Source organism: Alexandromys fortis, unplaced genomic scaffold, assembly GCF_014885135.2.
Source record: "Alexandromys fortis isolate MF-2015 unplaced genomic scaffold, M_Fortis_MF-2015_v1.1 scaffold_250, whole genome shotgun sequence".
NCBI classification, from domain to species: Eukaryota; Metazoa; Chordata; class Mammalia; order Rodentia; family Cricetidae; genus Alexandromys; species Alexandromys fortis.
The window spans coordinates 1,566,998-1,586,797 of record NW_026068128.1 but is presented as its reverse complement, the minus strand read 5'-3'; the positions used below and the strand labels follow the sequence as shown (position 1 = coordinate 1,586,797).

Here is a 19,800-nt window from a genome sequence, read left to right as displayed (position 1 = left end):
GCAAGAAAGCGCAAAGCGAATGTCCAGAAACTGGGTGTGTCTGATTCCAGCTGTCTCTCCATCTCTGCTCTCAGCACCAGAGTCAGGGTTCACCCAGAGCTACCCCATCTCCCAGACAGAGAGCTCAGGGGAAACCCACCCAGTGCAGCCCACAGCTCCTTCAGCTGAAGGAGCAGTAATAAGACCTATTAGTGGATTAATAGCCTGGGCTGTAGCCTTGACCCTGGCCCAAATGAGTGACCCAAACATTTATTTGACCTCAATGATGTAGCTTGAGCATGAACTGGAATGGAAAATAAAAGATTTTAAAAACCGCTGCCCCTGCAAAGACATCTGGCCTCTGCATTTTAGAATAAAACTAATTACCAAGGAAGAACAATTCAGACCCAGAGAATGTTCTTTCTCCTGTGGCTGCATCCTGTGTGACCCTCATTAAGAGTTCACGATGTTTCTGGACCAGCAAGCCTGGCTCTGCTCCTGAAGGAGCCAGGCACTGACATTATATGGAGGACAAAAAGAGGGAGGGACGGGCTGGACCTTTCACAGTGGCTGGTGCATAGACATGAAAAGGACAGTGACCGCTGCCAGCCCTGGGAACGGCTAGCAAGCTCATCTCTGTGGGATGAGCGGGCAGCCAGCCTGAGCTGGACCCAGATGGATCTAGACACAGCCTAGTACCTGCCATTACTATCTGGTCAATCAAACTTTTCCAGTTCTGTCATCAAGGGGCCCCAACAGAAACCTGCTGCTGCGTGTACGTGGAGGAAGCGAGGGTCTGTAGCTAAGACTCGGAAGTACAACAGTTACATGAAGACATTCTCACTGTTACTGTTTCCTCTGCCGCTCTGGGCGAGGGTGGCTAATCTCATTCAGCTTCAGCAATGGCCTGACGAGTATGTGAGTCTGGATGATAGTCAGAGCTCATGGAGGTTTGCTTCTAAAACTTGTAAAATTTTGGGTCCCTGGACCCAAAATATTCTCTTAGGACTGGCTCCAACAGTGGCTGAGCAGCATCCACCGTTTCTACAGAGCAAAGCGTAGACCATCAGAAGAGGGTATCCCCTGGCTGCTTCTGGTGATGTGGAAGGAGCTGATGGACATCACAAGTGCAAAGTGTTTCTGTGATGAGGGGGAGATCTGGAGTATCACACAGCATCTGGGCAGCATCAGCCGAGGAGATGCTCTGATTCCCCTGCCCTAGCCCAAGAAGCAGAAAAGCAAAAGGACCCCATTTTGAACTGAAAGACATGTGATGCATGTGGCTCTCATGGAAGATATGGTTCATCAGTACAAGATGACCCACTGGACAACCAAGACCAGCTCTGTGTCATTCATAACCACTGGATATTAGCGATAGAAGGACCAGGGACTAATTCTGAGTCCAACCTTTCTGGAAAGACTTCACACTCCCAGGCAGAGCTCTATCCATAATGTTCCCAGCTGGGGAAGCCCTTAACTCAGCTCTGATCATAGGGAACCAAAGAGGCCTCAGTTCTGCCTCTGAGTTTTCATCTTGGTATATCAAAAAAGGCAGGAGGGAGTTCTCCAAAGCAAAGGACTGGGGTGGTTCCAGCCACTCTGTCAGAGGCAAGTCAGATTTTATGCCCGTTTCTTCATCTGTAACCCGAATATAAGTAGTCCCATAGAGTAGAGTCAAGGGCTTAACTGTCATAGAGTTATAGACCTCAACAGTCATGGAGGAGCTACTTAAACAGCATCGCGTACTGCGCAAGACACTCAAAGAGTGAAGGGGCCTCATGGAAGGGTTTCTCATGGCCAAAGTATTTTAACCTGAGAGAGAAAACACATTCACGTTTCTCAGACTAATTTCTAGCTCATGAAGGCAGTGTTAAGTTACCCTATTTAATAGATGGAGAAACCGAAGCTCACACTCCATTTGATCAAGTCTTATTCTACTTTGTAGTTTTAATGGTGCTGGGGATTGAACTCAGAGCCTCGTACATGCTAGTTAAGTTTTCTACCAGGAGCTACACCCCTAGCCTGAATCAACGCCATTTTCTGCACTCTATTCTCCATCTTGGTGCCTCTACCACACACACTGGAGAAAATAACATATGAACCAAAAAGCGACAAAATCTTGAGTAAAATCAGGAAGGCTTGGGTTCTCAGAAGTGTTCCCAGGGAGGCTTCAATATGGATTCATCAGCCTGTGGGTGGGAGGCATGTGGGTGTTTGAAAGAACCCCAGTCACCTCAGCTGGGTGAACCAGTGTAATCTGAAGCTAAAAGCCTCTTTATGCATGCTGTTAAGTGGTCCATGCAGATTTGGGCCAGATGTGGCTGCTGAGGACTCTAAAGTACAGGCAGGGTCCTCACTCAGCAGGATTGAAAAGACTTGGGCTGTGAAAGCGAAGCCTCTTGAAGGCCCATCAGCCCAATCTTGCAGAGCCCAAGTTTATCATAGCTTACCATAGAGGTGACAGTGGGCTTATTTCCTCCCTCCCCTTCCAAGGTCACACCCCTCCCAGTCTTGTTTTCTGTCTGTATCTGAATGAAACCCAAAGACACAGACTCCTTACCACTCCGTAGGCAATGATGTCTGAGTACATCCTCATCTCTGGGTACACACTGACGAGGTACCACCTGAAGGTTTTGCACTGCAGCTGCTTCCTCAGAGCCTTTCGTGCCGTGATGTCCCCAATGTCAATCCCTGAGTCCTGTACAGGAAGCAGGGCAGAGATGTGACTCCCATCAGGCCTGTTCTGTATGTACTTGCTAGGACCCAGTGCCTCCAGCCAAGATTCACAGAGACTTTCTGGTAGAGGGTCCTGTGGGACGCTGTTTTGTGTTTCCCAATGCAGCATTCACCCCATAACTCTCCCCATTTGGACTCTGAAGTTTGAGGTCAGTATTGAAAGGGATTGCTATCAAGTAAAGTAGGGGGCAGAATGCTTGACTTTGTGCAGCTAATGCTTAAGACTGGAGCATCAGCTTTGACAAGGGGTCACCAGTAGATCCTGCCTTGGGACAGCCTCCATGTTTTCCTAATGGCGTGAGTTTTCATGGGAAACCATTCTTTCTGTACTTGGGGTTATTTCCCTGCTTATGATAGAATGAGATAAATACACAGATATACATATTCAGAAATATATATACACACATATGTATAGTACAGATGGACACTGGATATCTCTCTCTATTATCTCTCTCTCTCTCTATCTATCTATATCTATATCTATCTATCTATCTATCTATCTATCTATCTATCTATCTATCTATCTATCTATCTCCAGAGCCTCCAGGGCTAGCCTCCTGATCATTTTCAACTTTTGTATATCAAGTGTACCCCCACTACACACACCTTCCTGTTTATTAACTGACTTGCTTTTGTGTTTCAGAGGTTCAGTACGTCTGCACTGTTTTTCCTGACAATTGCATCAAATCCTTTTCATGGCAGTGAACAATGATTAAGAACTATGTGCTCTCTTGTAGACAAAGGCTACCAATAGTGCCTCTATAGTGAGAAAACAATGAGCATTCCTCTTCCTAACATTTGGTAGAGGTGGCTGATCTTTTTCCTCCAAAATCCATGTCTGCCTAGAACCTCTGAAGAGGATTTTTAAGAAGTCTTTAAAGACATACTTAGCTTAGGAATCTCAAGATGACCTCATCTTGAATAGGACAGGCCCCACATTCATGACTGGTAACTTTGTGAGAGAAAGGAGAGGGAGGGCTGCAAGTCTAGAGACACACGAAGGAGAGGCTACACAGGACACAGCAGACGGAAGTGACGAATCAACAGACTGGGAAAGCCAGGAGCCTCCAGATGCTGGAAGAGACTGAAAAGGTGGCTGACCCTCCATAACCACCGGAGGAACCATGGCCTGCTGGCACTTGATTTCAATTTCTGGGTTCAAGATCTATGAGAAAAAGTTCTGTTGTCTCAGACAACCAAGTTTGTGGCTAATTTGTTTGGGCAGTCTTAGGAAACAAATCAAAAGCTGACTACCCTGAACATGACCCAGGACTTCTGCCACAAAGCCACAAAATTCCTTGTGCTGCCTCAAAGAAAGGTCACCAACAAAACATCATCCCCCTGGGCAGGAGAAGCAGCAGCAGGGAGGGGTCTTGAACTTTGCAGAAGGAAATACAGATGTTTGCTCCAGGCTGGCTTTCTGTGTATTGACAGGCAAACTGATTTCCAACTGAAGTGGCAAGATGCGTGTGCTGGAGGATGCGTGTGCTGGGGGATGCATGTGCCAAAGGATGCATGTGCTGGGGGATGCGTGTGCTGGAGGATGCCTGTGCTGGGGGATGCGTGTGCTAAAGGAGGCATGTGCTGGAGGAGGCGTGTGCTGGAGGATGTGTGTGCCGGAAGATGCGTGTGCCGGAGGAGGCATGTGATTGAGGATGCGTGTGCTGGAGGATGCGTTGCTTGATGATGCGTGTGCCGGAGGATGCGTGTGCTGGAGGAGGCGTGTGCCGGAGGATGTGTGTGCCGGAGGATGCGTGTGCTGGAGGAGGCATGTGCCGGAGGAAGCGTGTGCCGGAGGATGCGTGTGCCAGGGGATGCATGTGCCGGAGGAGGTGTGTGCCGGAGGAGGTGTGTGCCGGAGGAGGTGTGTGCCGGAGGATGCGTGTTCTGGAGGATGCGTGTTCTGGAGGATGCGTGTTCTGGAGGATGCGTGTGCTGGAAGATGCGTGTGTTGGAGGATGCTCTGGCCTCTCACAAGTTTAGGACCAAAAGTGGTAGTGAGGGTGTAGGTGAAGACGACAACTCTGTTCCATGCATGCATGGCCCAGGAGAGGACCCAGTAGGGTAACAGGTAAGAGTTGGCAAAGAACTCATTGGTATGAACAACAGCACCAATGACAAGAATTAACATTTATCTAGAGCCTTCTGGGTGCTGAGCCAGTACTGACCAGAGTCTGGATGCCTGTTAACTGATAGGACTCTCCAGGCACCACCTGAGCAGGGCTGAAGGGCTTCGGCTCTGAATTTGCAGTGGTTTCTAGAGATGAGAGGGGAAAGTAAGTGGGTATAGATGTGCCTGTCCTTGAGTTGTTGGTACTGGGGTGATGATAGCCGGTATGCTCCCAGGAAAACCTGAAGAGCAGGTGGCAGTCACACCTTCTCCTTTGTCAACTATGGAGCACCTGTTTGCTGTGTCAGTTACTGCATAGACAATCAGGAATGTGTCAGAGACCTGAAAGGGAAGTCTGAGAGATGCAGACAAGCAAACAAACTCCCTGCATACCTCACCATCCCATGTGAGGTGGGAAAGGAAGCAGAGGGTAAGGGAGAATAGAGTCAAAGCCCTATAGTCCAGCTTGGAGTGCTGGGTACCAAGATGGTGAGGCAGGGGCCAGGTGAGCTGACAAAGAAAGCTTCCTGGAGCCAAATATGCTTGAGGGGAATCTAAAAGATGAGCTGAATCCTGGCTCCCTAAGCCATCATCTCGTGACTCTGACAGGTCCTGTCACATCCACAGGCTTCCTGACCTGAATCTCTAGGGGTATTTTTTGTAAAGTTTCCATGGGATTCTGTTCAGATGAATGACAGCATTGGCCAGGGGTAAAGAGACCACAGACATAGCCAGGCTGCCCCACCCATTAATAAACGTCAGCAAGGTTCCACTGAGCCTTTACCACCCACCCTCTTATGCTATATACTGTAATACAAACACGTACATCCAATGCTCTCAGGAGGCCCACAGTTTATCCCAGTAGTTCCCAGCTCTAGATAGACATTGGATTCCTTGAACAAGGTACCAGGAGTCCTCATCCACACCAGTTCAACTGTGATCACTAGAACTCGTGCAGAGCGATCTTAAGGTACAGCCAGATTTGAGAGCCACTGGTCTAATAAGATAGAGACCGCAGACAAAGATCATTGACGGGCTAGATAAGTGAGAGCAGAGGAATGTGGGCGAAGCACCTTTCTCAGCTGGGCTTGGCTTCCGTATGAAGAGTCACAAGATTTAAGTCTGTAAGGATGGAGATGTGGTAGGGATGGGAGCTGGCACAAGGTGAAGGGCAGGTAACTCCAAGTAGAGGGGCTGAATGGACAAGCACAGGGTAGAGAAGCGGCAAGACCTCATCCCCAAATAAGGATTATGGGGGTGCACATGGAGGTACCCACAGAGAGGAGAGCTTAGGAAGCTCACACACAAATCAAATGCTATACCTGCTCTTGCTTTGGTACACCATGTAGAGTCCCTCATAGATTTTAAAGAGAGGCAATCGAAAAATCATTTAGAAAGAATAGATTGAAGGGGGAAAGACTTGAAACAAGGCAATCAGTTGAAGCCCGAATAGGCAGGGCCGGAGCTCAGATGTGACTGGATAGGAAGGCTCTGTGATTGGCAGTCTGGGATAACAAGAGAGGAAGAAGAAAGGGCTGTGAGAAGGATCCAGCCAGGTATCTGGCAGATGGGAGCAGGAACTCAGACAGGCGATTAAGAACAGGAGCTGGTTTGGGTGGAAAAAGACAGGCTTATCTGTGGTCAGCCTCAGCCTGAGTGCCAGCGAGGGCCACAGCAGGAGGTGTCCAGCTGGCTGCCAGAGATGCCAGTCCATGGGCAGGACTGGAGATATTAATTAGAAAGCTGTCAGCATATGGGTGTTATAATCACATCCAAGAGCAGAGGACATTACTGAGAAAGGCAGTGTAATGAGAGGCTGATGAAGGCTGCGTCTCTGGGGATCACTGAAGCAACAACAGAGAGAGGATGAACTCCTAAGGGAGAAAGAGGTAACCTCCCGAGGGAGAGAGGATATCTAAGAGTGTGGAACCCAAGAGCTTGGGGACCACAGAATCTCAAGCGAAAAATTCTGTAGGTTAAGAGAGGTTTTTTAAAACTTTATTATTTATTTATTTATTTATTTATTTATTTATTTATTTATTTTTGTGTGTACTCACTTGAACGTGTGTGGGTGAACACAGAGATCGGAAAAGGTTGTTGGATCCCCCAGATCTGGTATTACAGGTGTTTGTGGGACACCCAACTTATAACACAGGTGCTGGGATCTAAACTCCAGCCCTCACGGTCGCACCATCTCTCCAGCCCCAGGGAGAGGATGTGTAAATGTCCAGGAGATTGTATAGTCAAGAGGCCTGTCCAGGATGACTTTGACAAAGGCGGACTTGACACTGGGATGTGCCTGGAGAAGTGGGTGGGAACAGGAAAATCCTGGTCCCGCAAAAGCTCCAGAGTCTTAAAGGAGAGGATTTGGGAGCCGGAAGTAACAGGCAGTGCAAGGAAAGGGGGTGCACACATATGCATGTGGTGGTGGGGGAGGGAGAGGAGAGCTGGTTTGTATGTGTCTGAGCACACGTCAGAGGACAACTTCAGGTGTCACTCCTTAGACGGCATCTACCTTTTCTGTGAGGCTTTGTTTCTCACCGACCTGGAACTCAACAAGTAAGCTAGGCTGACTGGCCAGCAAGCCTTAGAGATCTGCCAGTCTCTTCTCTGTCACTGGGAAGACTATAAAGACGTGCCGCCACACACAGCTTCCTTTAGTGGGTCCTGTGATTGCAAGGTGTGATTTACTAATGGAGCCATCTTCCCAGCCCCATAGAAAATACACCAGCCTTGCTTCCTCCACCTAAGATTTTCGCCTGGACATTTCCACGTCTCACCTCGTTCCCTTCCTTCTCCTGCTCTCATTTGGTTAGTGCTAGTCCCTCAGAGGGACCTCCGGCAGTAACTTTCACTAAGTTTTGCTGTAATAAGGAAGACTGGCAACTCTGAGGCTTCATGGGGCAGAGAGAAGGGGGCAGAGCATGAGCAGGACTCTGGCCCTACATGGAGCCTTAAGAGTATGCTGTTCACTGGAGAGAAGACATTTTTAGCATGTAGGGATACCCACGGCGGGGCTCATCATCCTGAGTGGTACACTAAGTTCTAAGGCCCACAGCCTCATACGAATCTAGAAGCATGGAGGTTTCCCTGGAAATGTTCTTCCTGCCTGGGATTCTTTAGGGAATCTTACCAACCTCCCCTGAGGGCCTTGGCTCCGCCCCACTGATGGTGGGGGGGGGGAGGAAATTTAAATCACTTTCTCTTGTGGTGGTGGACCAGGGGTGTAGCCAGTTAGTACAGTGCTTGCCTAGCACGCATGAGGCCCTGGATTCCATCTGGGAAGAGAGCTTGCCTAAAGCTGCCGCTCGAGGCTCCGTCTGCTTTTTAAATAATTCAGTCGCTGCAGCATGGGGTTGGTGGAAGAATGGGGTACAGGGCTTTCCCTGGAACTTTAAACAAAGATCTCGCTGTCAGAGAGAAGTGAGGTCTGAAGATCTGCCAAGGGGAAAGCCCAGGCTTGGGAGCAAGGAGAGAGGCCAGGCCGTCAGCCTTGTCACACAGAAGGCAGCACGAGCCAAGAGCCCAGGCAGCCGAGCAGGCAGGCAGGTTTGGAGTGCCGCAGCTGGCATCTGTTGGCTTCTCCCAACTCAGCATTTGAAAGTCATTTCCACATGTCACATGCCAAGGCGAACAAATCGGGAAGACGAGTATTGCTGCTTCTCGGCAACAATCTGAACACAAGCGACTGGAAGGGCGGAGGAGAGAGGCAGGCAAGGGCGGGGCTCTGGGGAGGTCAGAAATCTCCCTGCAATTGTCTTCTCCGATGGAGGATGCCTGTGGGAATGTATCTCATTTGCATCCATATGGCTCAAGAAGTCCCACAGATGCGTGGGTTTTCCTTATTCTGCTTGGTGGAGAGGCTTGAATCCAGTCTATACAGAGATTCAAGTGTCCCTTGCGATTCCAGTCACTACTGTTGTATCAATAGATTCATAATCCTGAACCATGAGACACCAGGGAAGCTGGGAGCAGGAAGGAAATTTAGACCCATCGGATCCAACTTTGTTTATATATTTTGAGATAAGATCTCTCTCATGTAGCCCAGGCTAGCCTCAAACACACTATGTAGCCAAGGGTGACCTTGAACTTTATGATTCTTCTGAGTATTGGGGGTCTCAGGCCTGAGCTACCATACCTAGTTTTATGCAGAACTGGGGACTGAATCCAGGGCTTCATGCATGCTGGGCAGCACTGTACCAACCTGAGCTACATGCTGCTTTCTCACTTATTCAAAACGAAGCCACTGAAGTTCTGAGAACACAGCCCCTCCAAGCATGCTGATGGAGGTGGGGAATAAATGGCCTGGAGACGCTTGCCAGCGTCTTCCCTATGTAGGAAGCATAGTGTTAACAGTCTGACAAGGCCAAGGAAACTCTGCATGCCCCTGGGAGGAAAATGGGTGTAGTGTTTTGTTTCAGAATGTTTTTCTCACCAGTCTTGAAATCCAGACCCATCCAGGCTCCCTACCTCCTGGGGTATGTTCCACGCCATGTAGACATGGCTTTTGAATTCATCCATCCAGACTTCGGCGACCCTGAGGGCGTTTCTGCGGACATGGGCAGTGAGGTCCTCTGTGTAGGGCTTGTGGGCTCGCTCGATGTGGGCAATCCTAGAGCAGGGCAGGACTTCCACACTCCCACCACACTGCCACACCTGTGGAGACAAGGGTGTGCCCATCAGTTCCTCTGCAAGGCAAGCTGCAGGCCATCATTCAACACGAACTCAGAGAAACACAGCTCTCTCCTCCTTCTCTCCCACACTGCCGTGAGGGAGCGAGTTTAGTCTGATTTCTCCTTCCGCAGTAGGAATATTAAGAAATTAATTCACAGCTTGGTTCTTATTGCCAAGAGTCTATTTGAGGAGAATTAATGTACCATTTCCTTTCATCCATGAGCCCCATGTGGCCAGAGAGACCAGACATTTGAGATCAGAGAGTTGAGCTGTCCTGTCCTTATCGTTGGGCTAGCTCCACCCCACCCCACGATGGTCTCGGTACCACTATCTAACAGGAAGGGACTACTGGGGGCTCTCAGCTCAGAAGTCCATCTTCAAATGAACCTTCAAAGACCTGGACAAAGGTCAATGACGGCTACTGAGAAAGAGCCAGGTGCTTTGACTTCTGTCCCCTCTTCCATGGGCTCCTGAGGGGAAGCACTCCACACTTTTGGTGACAGTGGGAATTATTTGCTCAGCATTCTCACTTGGCAGTGTGGCAGGGAACCTTCCTGTGTTTGACACTTGTCCACTAACAGCAGTAAGTGCTGGTTCAGGATCTGGAAAGATTTAGGTTTATCTAATTGGTTGTGTTGATTAGAAAGTCCCCTTCCCCCTCCGATCAGTGTTATAAGATCTCCATAGCCATGGTTACAGGGAGGAAATTTGATCATTTGTCCCTTAGTATACTATTCAGGGTCAATAAAAGGAGACAAGAATTCCTACTGAGTGACAGCTATGTTCCAGGCCTGGGGTATACACTGGAGGCAGGGTGGGGCTGAGGCGTAGGCAGTTAAACACACTGCTGTTAACTGAGGTTGGTAATCAGTCTGCCTCGGTCCAGCTCTGGGCTCTGCTTCATCCTGGCTGTCATCCTGACTCACTTGTGCCTACGTTTCTGTCTCCTCGGGGATCGTGAGGTACTGGGGAGGATTAAATTGATGACACACAATGCACTGGTATGTTACAAGACCTTGGTTAAACCTGTTCACAACCATACAAATTATACGGAGACGCCTCAGAGCAGCCTGTGAGGTCTCTGCCGTCATCTCCAATGTCAGGTGAGAAACAACTGGAAAAGGCTGATTATCCAAAAGCACACAGCTGGCATTTACAACGCAAAGAGATCCCAAAGAAGATGAAGGCAGAGCTGGTGCTCCTCACGGGTGACCATGTTTTAAGAGCAGTTGGCATCTCCAAGAGTTGACTCTGAGGGCCCGGAGAGGGGACATTTCAATCTCTGGGCTGTGCCCCTTCCTGATGGGACTCACCTATCCTAGAGACAGTGCAACTTCCAGGGCACTCTGCTCTTATAACCCATGAATCCTGTGACTGCATTATTGACAACACACAGTGCCAGGGTAAGTTTTTTCCTGCGACTGGAATGAGGCTACTACTCGACGTATTTTAACAATGAGAAACAGGATGCTGCTCACTGCTGGGCTCTGTCAGGAGTCCTGCTTCTCAGAGTCAACTTGCCTTTTGCCCTTAAGAGCGCGTGTGCCTGCCACGGTAACCAGAGCCAGATTGGTGGCACCACTCACCCTACCCCACCTTAAATGCTGCCCCCAGCACAGTGGGTAGATGAGCGCACTGAGTCTTCATTCTACACTCAGTTCTTTTATCAGCTAGACTTCAGCATTCACAATGAGGTTTTCCACTCCACCCAGCTTCCTAAACTCAATGTCCAGGGACAGGTTCAACGTCACTTCCCCACCCTCTACTTTGTGGTCCCATCTCCTCCCCTCTCACAAACTGCTTGTTTAATCATCTCTCTTCTCTCAAAATGCTCATTATGCCCCTCATTAAATTTTCCTTCTAACGTGTACTTCTAAGTGGGTGTCAGAGTAGATCATGGCTTCCCGGGAAAAGGCGGGACAGTGACGGCTAGGAGCCAAACATCACATCTAATCACACAGCTTTGGTGTCCGTGAGAATGGGATTCCAAATTTGATCTCTGCTCGAAACTGCTGGGTACCTTGGCAGGTTGTATGCCTTCCTGAAGTCCCATTCTGCCCATCGTGGGAGTGCGATACATTGCGGGAGGTGCTCAGACCTGCGCCTGCTGTGTCATGGAAACCGCATTGAAGGTGATGGAGGAAGGGAAGGAATCAGGCACGAGGGCAGGGCATCTCAGCCAGTGTTCGTCCTGCCATGGTACCACAGGAATGGTGCCTCTGGACCAAACTCTGGCCTCATCAAGTCACATGGTAGTTCCTGAGACTCTTGGTCTGTGCCTTTGTTTTATAATAATTATTAAGATGGATGTTTTTTGACTTATTCTGCAATTCACTTCTGATGAATAAATTGGCTGCCGAGATCAGGTGGCCACACCAGAAGAGAAGGGTGCTCTACAGAGACTTGGAACCCTTGCTTACTCAGGGGACCCACAGTCTCTTCCCTTCTGTTGAGCCTGTCCATGGAGGGAGGCGTGGCCTGCGAGCTCTTGGCAGCATCTGGTCTTTGGAGTAGAAGGTGTAGATTTGGCCTGTATACCATTAAGTTTTGGACCCTGCCAATGACACTGAAGTCAACTAGAAAAGGCTTGTGCTTATCTATTCCTGGGTGACAAATGGCTCTACGGACCCAAGAGAACCTCTGAAGTCTTATTCACCGATGACCTTAGAGTTCCTTTCTGGGATGCTCAGCAGTGTTAGGAAAAGAAATCACTTGTGTTCAAGCTGTGCGATGTCAGGAAGCTTCCACGGGGGTTGGGGGCAGGCAGAGGATGAGGAAATGGGAGAGCTGTCCTCGGCACAGGAAATGCCTAATGCCCAATGGCAGGTCACAAGTCAGTTAGAGGACATGCACAGAAAAGATTGGTTCATAGAGGCAGGGCCACTGGAGAAAAGGTGAGTCTCAGGGGTGGGGATCCATGAAGAGTGGGGAGGAGAGGTGTGTACCAAGGGAGTGGCGGAGAGGAAAAAAGACCAAGAGGTCACAGGCAGCAGGCAAGCAAGAGTTGCATTAAGGTGAGGGTGTGCAATAAGTCTACAGATACTGGGGACATCAGGCAACATGCCAACCCCAGGCTGGGTCCCTTCTTCTCTGTTGGCCATTGAGAAAAATGATCCTAGACCACACCAATCCCCTTCCAGCCTCTGCCTTCACAGCCCTGCTAAACCATCTGCCTAGAATAATTGCTGGCCAACTTGACATTTTTTTGACCCACCATGACTAGGTTAGACCACCTCGGGTTACCCTAAGTGTTCACATCCCTAAATAAAATATTCATATTTTGGTGTATGTACTTATTCTTTAAATATTTGTCTTTAAGAATTGGACTGTAACCACTACAAAAGCAAGGATATGGCTGTGTGTTTTCCCCTGTATATGCCAGATCTGCTTCTTGGTATCTATTCAACAACTGTTACATGAATAAGTGAATCTGAGGGTCCTGGGCTTTCACTGACTACAGGGACACAGTTTTAACTAGCTCAGCTGGATGCCCCAATAAAGGCCATAAACATAAAATGTGGCCTGATTTTACTGAACACAGTGACTTCCTTCAAACCCAGATGGTTTTTCAGCAGACTGTTGACATTAAAGTGCAAACTACTGCCACCCAAGAGACTTACTTTGACTACAGAGCTTAAATTAACATTGTGAAACCTGGGAGGCCATCACATGCACATGGATGGTAGTGACAGCTTTCCCCTGTGGAACTGGGTACTCCCGACAGAGGCTCCAAACCTCATAGATGCTTGGCTATGCCTCCGGAGGAGCTGCCGGCCCTGATCTCCAGATGTGATCAAGAGCCCATGGCAGAAGGGGAACAACAGCATCACAGGAAAGAGCCCTCACTGCCAACCCTTCCTGGAAAATCTTGATCTTGTTACCAGCTCTGCAGAGGCTTCAGGCTTCAGTGTGGGGCTGCAAAGAAGCACGGGTTTTTAGAGGCTGGTGGAAGAGGGCACAGATCCTGACCCTGCCGCATACAAGCCACTGAGTTCTACTTGTCTATGCTTGCCAGTTGCTCTTTTCCTGGGAATAATGGCTACTTGGGGATTTAAGGGAAATTCAATATGAATACTGCTCACTAGCAAAGCCAGCCCTGCTGACGGGGTCTCAGGAAGAGCTCAGTCTCTTTCTCTCTCGGAGACAAAAGTTACTGGTACAAGGGTGAAGTCTGCGCCACTTCCATAATCAACATTTCTGTGCTAATTGTTACTTTACCGAGCTATCAAATGGGGTTGACAAACTCCGTGACTCTTTAGATCCCTTCCACTCTTTGAGAACTCTTATACCTCAAATGAAGACTGGGTCTGAGACACAACTCACAGAGCCACAGCCTGACCCACAGTTGGGAGACACTGAGGTGGGACAACAAGATGGTTTCATGTGCTTTTATGTTTAATCCATTTTCTTTCATGTCATCTGTTGAGAAGGATTCTCTCTCTCTCCCTCCCTCTCTCTCTCTCTCTTGTGTGTGTGTGTGTGTAGGCACATGTGTCTGTTTTGTTTGTGTCTCTTTGTGTAAGCATGTGTATAGGAATATGCATGTATGCAATCTGTGTATGTAGGTGTGTATGTGTGTGTGCACATGAGTGCCTTTGTGCTTGTGTGTATGTGCACAATGTGTGTGTATCTATGTGTGGGATCATGTGTTTATATGAATGTACATAGGTATCGGAAATCAACCAGGGTACTGTTTCTCAGGCACTGTCCGCCTTGTTTTATGACATACAGTCTATCACTGAGACTTTGGGCTCACTGGTTATCCTAAGGGGGGGATGACAAGCACATGCCACCACACATATTTTTTTAAGCCTGGGTTATGGAGATTAAACTCAGGTCCTCAAGTTCAAAATACAAGTGCTTTACTGACTGAGCTATTTATTATCTCAGCCCTGGCCTCCTGAGGGTCATGAGGAGCTCTCCACAGAAAGAACAATGTATTAGTTGACACGGTGTATTAGTTGTACTAACCATGGGTAAGGTAGTGAGTGGAGACATTCCCAGCCTTGCACCTCATAACCATGGCCCCCTCAGTTGGTGTCTCCTTGTTACACTAATGAGTTCTTATTTCTTGGAACAACATTGCTCCAGTTCTCCCAGCCCATAAAACTTCTTTCCCTACTCTCCATCCATCCAAAGCCAGCCTGGCTCCATTCTTCCAAGCTCTTTGAACATAAGAGTAACATCACTCACGTGGTCCTGATTTCTTGGCTGAAGTGACTAATCTCTTCATATGCAGCTGTCTCACTAGCTTGGCCATGAAAATCTGAGACAACAGTGGAAAGCCCAAACTGGGAAGGATGGGAAGAGGATGAGAAAATTAATGCAGTCAAGGCTAAGGCCTGAGAAGGGTATGGGAGGACCAGAGACTCAATCTGAGACTGACTTAGGGATCAGAGATGCAGGTAAGCAGAAATATGGACAAGACAGACACGGCCCTCTCTTTCAGGGTGTCCTTCAACTTTGTACCACAGGTATCTTGTTGTGGAATATTAGTTTATCTATGGAAAAATGTGTCACATTTGTTTACAGAATATTTGTTTAATTATGTAAAGATGTGTTGGATTTGTTCACCTTGCCTGCCTAAGGCATCTAATTGGTCTAATAAAAAGCTGAATGGCCAATAGTTAGGAAGGAGGTACAGGCAGGACGTCTGGGCAGAGAGAATAAGCAGAGGAGGAATCTTGGCTCGACAGAGAATGAGGAAGAAAGAAAAAGAGATGACAGAGAGACACCAGGGCCAGTCAGGCAAGCATGGAGGAAGCAGGAAAGTAGGACATACAGAATAAAAGAAAGGAAAGAACCCCAAGGTAAAATGCAGATGGATAGAAACAGGTTAAATGGGGTTACTAGAGCTAGTGGGATATAGGAAGTTAAGACCTACCAGGCCAAGAGGAGCCACCTGGAGTCTGCCTGGGGCTGTCAGGGATTCTGATATTGCTTAGCCAATGGGTGACCACGCAATGTCAGCAGATTGGATTGCCTGGGTGCTGAGAGGGTGTATAAGGCTTTCCCCGTTGCTGAACAAATGAGTCTGCTGTACCTCTTTCACCACTCACAGAGTCTACGTCACTGATGTCACGCCTTCTCCCCCTTTCCCCCAAGAAAGACATTAGGGCTCAGCAACAGTGGGATAAGCCTAAGCTAAGGGCAAGCATTCTTAATTAATGATAAGTCTCTGTGTCTTTATTTTGGGAGCTGGTTGGTGCCAAAGAAAATACCAACTACAGTATTTCACTATCCTTACCCAGTCACAGCCCTGCATGGGATAAAAAAATAAGGAAATAGAGGCTAGATCTGAGCAAGGCTAAAGATCAGTAAGCCAAGATCAGGAGCATGAGGCAGAGAAGGAGTCTAGTTAGACAGCGTAAATGCAGAGAAGGCCTCTGTCCAAAAGTCTACAGAATTTGAAAATCTTCAGTTTCTAGACAAAAATCACACTCCCTAATCAGACTCTCAGGATTACTGAGAGAACACTTCTATTCCCTAAAAACGCCATTACCCACTCTACAGCCGGTTACACGAGCTTCTCTCAGTTCCCGAGGTAGACCATGTCCATGGACCCCTGTCCTCACCTTCTTCCCTGGAACTGCTTCTTCTCCGTGAGTATATAACACATCTCTGGAATTCTCACCTACCTCCCCCGGACACCCTAACGTTGGTTAAATGACCTTTCCAGGAACATTCCGTATACTTCCTCTTAGGCAGAGATAACTCTGAGGACACAGAGAGAAACAGAGATGGGGGAGGGAGGGGAGAGAAAGAGGAAGAGCGAGAAACAGAGAGAAGACCGGCCCTGTGTACAGTTTCAATGTGCACTATATAAACATCGGCATACCTCCTGTCTTCAGAAACAATGCTTCCTTGGCAACCTCTTAGAAAATTACCCAAAGGTAACCCAGTATCCTGAAGCTGAGTAATCATTTTCTTACCATTAATTTAACCCACACACTGCTGTTTTTGGACACTACCTAAACAGAACCACTGCATGTGCCCTTTTCTTCTTAGTTCGCTTATTTTCTTCACCCCAGCATCCCATTCTATAAATACACAGATTTATTTATACATTCTCCTCCTGGTTGGTTGGCAGCCTTGTTTCCAGTGTTGTGGGTAGTTCCTGGGAACACTCTTGTACATAGTTCCTGGGGCTCGAGTGGGCATCACTCTGTGCATTTTGTCACAGCAGTGTGTCTCCAGTACAAGTGAGGTACACAGTCAACTTGCCCATGGGAAGGAGGGGCTGTTTCAAATGATGGCTTTTGATCTCTCTCCCACCAGCATAAATGAGACGCATATTGTTTCATGTCCTTACCAACTTTTTCATTTAAGGGTTTATTTTTAAGTGTGTGTGTGTGTGTGTGTGTGTGTGTGTGTGTGTGTGCGCGCACACACACACACACACACATGCACATGCATGCGTGTATGCATGAGGGTAGATGCTTTGCCTGTGGAGGTCATAAGAGGGCATTGGGTCCCCTGGGGCTGGAGTTGCAGATGGCAGATGGCTGTAAGATACCTGACATGGGTGTGGGAAACAAACTTCAGTTCTCTGCATGGGTATTTAGTGCTCTTAACTACTGAGCTTCTACCCAGCCCCCTTGTCACCTTTTGACATCAGTGACATGGGTAGAAATTCTCTCCCCAGTTTTCCTTCACAGTCTCACCTGACTATCAGTGAGATGGTAGGTTTTGTTTGTTTTCCTTTCCTGTCACTAACCCACAATGGCTGACTCTAGGAGAAGACTCACCTCTGCCTTACTTCAAGGCCCATGCAGAGCCAGGCATGTGGGAGACACTCAATTAATAGTTTCTCTATTCATGAAGGATCAAAGTTGGGCTTCGTTCCTTCTTACTCTGTGAGCTTCATTGGCACTGCCCTAGATTTCCGAGGGCGGATATTTAGTTTAAAGCAGAGGGGAGCTGTTGTGGGAATTTACTCAGCCCTTAGGGTGTGGTCCAAGGGGCTATATGGGGACTGATAAGCTGGAAGAAGAAGCAAGCCCACTCTCTTGCTCTGGCTCTTGCTTGGCATAAAAGGAGACCCAGAGCAGCAGAAAGACAGCCCTGGATCAGCCGCAGCCTCAGCCTTTCTCTGTATTTTGTGAGTGTGTCCCTTTTCATTGTGGTCCCTTAATAAAGTGGTTTCGTTTACCTCTGTGTGCTCCTGCATTAGGGAACAGTTGTAAGACCTGGCCACTCTTGGTCTTCCACCAGCACTCACAGAACACTCCCTGGGGTCCCAGTTTCTGCTTTCCAGCAATGAATATTTCCAAAGAGTTGCCTGCTCCTTGGAAACATGGTGCAGCCTCTCGGTTGGTGTCCCTGAACGGTCTGAATGCTTGGATCAGACCCAAGGGACACTCAGGCAGGTTCCCATCACAAAGGATTCCTTCAGAATCGTCAGAAAGCAGGAAAGCCAAGGAGAGATGAGCTACACCGAAACGTCTGAGAGCTGTTTTGCAAGGTCCTGGCTGTGCAGAAACAGCTGCCTACTTGCAGGGAAACCCAGAAGCCAGTTTGGGACACCTGAAGAGGCACAGCTTCAGCAAACTGGCCAGGCATGTGCAGAGGCCCCCACTCTCCACACTCCCGAGTGCCCAGTGCTCTGACCAATCTTATTAGGGCTGTGGAGGCCCAGGACATGAATTCCTCTAGGGCTTTTTTTTTTCCCTGTACGTGGTTATGGAGATTTCAAGGCAGCTATCCTGACTCTGGGTAAAGCAATGCTTACCCCTGGCTACCTCATGTCTCCTATTTGAAAGGGGAGATGGCAGACCTGAACATATTGCGGGGTGAGGGTGGTCCCAAGGCTATGGCAGAGGCGCTTGTTTCTCAAGGGCATCTGATGCTGCCTTGGAGGGACTGTGAGCAGCTCACAACAACACCCTGAGAGAAGAAATGCCCACTGCTGCTTCCTGGGCCAGGCTGGAGAGTATCCATGTTGTTGAGAATTGTCATGATGCATTCTTCTATCAGCCGACCTATTCACTGCATATTTAAGCTAGAGAGACCTTGAAGTTCAAAGACAGTGAACCCCTAAAAGAAACAACCAGAACCCCTAAGACATCTGAATGAAGGCTACCCATCGAGTCTCCCATTCCTCAGGGAGCTGCGGTATGAGCAGACAATGAGCTCCTGGGGCATCTTTGAGGTTGGACGCTGATGTTGTAATCCGTGATTTTTCCTATCTGTAAAGAGAGGGATGGCCCCATGGTACAGGAACTCAATTCTGACTTCGTAGAAGGAAGGTCCTAGCATAGGGAGCAAGTAGACGTCCCAATTCAAGGTGATGAGGCCGCTCAGAGGCTGAAAACACAGACAGTAAGATCTAGTATCTGAGGCTCAAGGAGAGTATTGGGACCCCTGCAAAAGAGGCTACTGACTGGAGTCTGGAACAGGGTTAGAAACAGAGCAGAAAACCAGAGGAAAAACCAGCAGGGGGAAAGGAGAGAAGGCGGTGGCTTGGAGACCATACAGCCATACATTACCCAGAAAGCTATTGAGAGTAGCCATGTGGCAATCATGTTAACGACAGAGTGAGCTAGCTGCCGAGGCCTGGGCTGTAACCACGGTTGCAGCCCTTGGCCAGGAGATACAGATGTTAGCTGGGGCTGACCCTCAGAGCATCTGGCTACAAGATCCTGGGAAGGGACTTGATTAGTTCAGATATCTCCATAGAGCAAAGCTCTAGTAGAAACCTGAAGAGCAGAGAGATGCCATTAGCCAAAGGCCAAGCTGTCCCTAACCACATGTGCCAGCTACTCTAGTCACATCTTTGCTTTGAACCAAAATCTCTGGCCTTATTATCATCCCTGGTGCTAAGTTTGAATGCCTCAAAGTCAAAGACCAACCTCTACACAGTCAAATCAAACCTTACCCCTCCTTGGTAAAAGGAGTCACTCCTTCCATCTAACGGGGCCATTTATTGACTTTTTGTATTTGGGTTAAGGCCCTCTCTGTAGCTGTGTGCTGCCTTCCTCTGTGAACCGCTTTCTCCTTCCATCCAGCTGCTCTGCAGAGCAGACCCATGGACTGTGTTTAATTTCTACTTTGCTATATGAAGATGAGCTCCTTACTCATTTAAAGCGTTTCCTTTTTTATGTCTCTAATCAGTGTCTGTTTTTTTCCTCTCTCGGAGGCTTAATCTAATCAGAAGCAAATCCCACACATATGAATGGTTCATTAGGCTGTCCCAATCACATTCAAACTGGCTGTCCAGAACAGATGCCCCTCCTCCCCGAAGAATGACATTGCCTCAAAAGATGTCTCTGAGTCAATGCCAAGACAAGTGCCATGGTAAG

The 19,800-nt window shown here is 48.3% G+C and overlaps 1 protein-coding gene across 1 annotated transcript in view; it reads right to left on the bottom strand.

Annotated features, from left to right (window-relative positions):
* The window catches only part of Galnt18 (polypeptide N-acetylgalactosaminyltransferase 18), a 308,794-nt gene that overhangs the window by 34,007 nt on the left and 254,987 nt on the right, over positions 1–19,800 (bottom strand). The window contains exons 7-8 of the mRNA XM_050125905.1: positions 9,296–9,481; positions 2,540–2,677 (exon numbers count right to left, since the gene is read on the bottom strand). Coding sequence (XP_049981862.1) covers positions 2,540–2,677; positions 9,296–9,481 — 324 coding nt within the window. The remainder of the gene's footprint in view (positions 1–2,539; positions 2,678–9,295; positions 9,482–19,800) is intronic.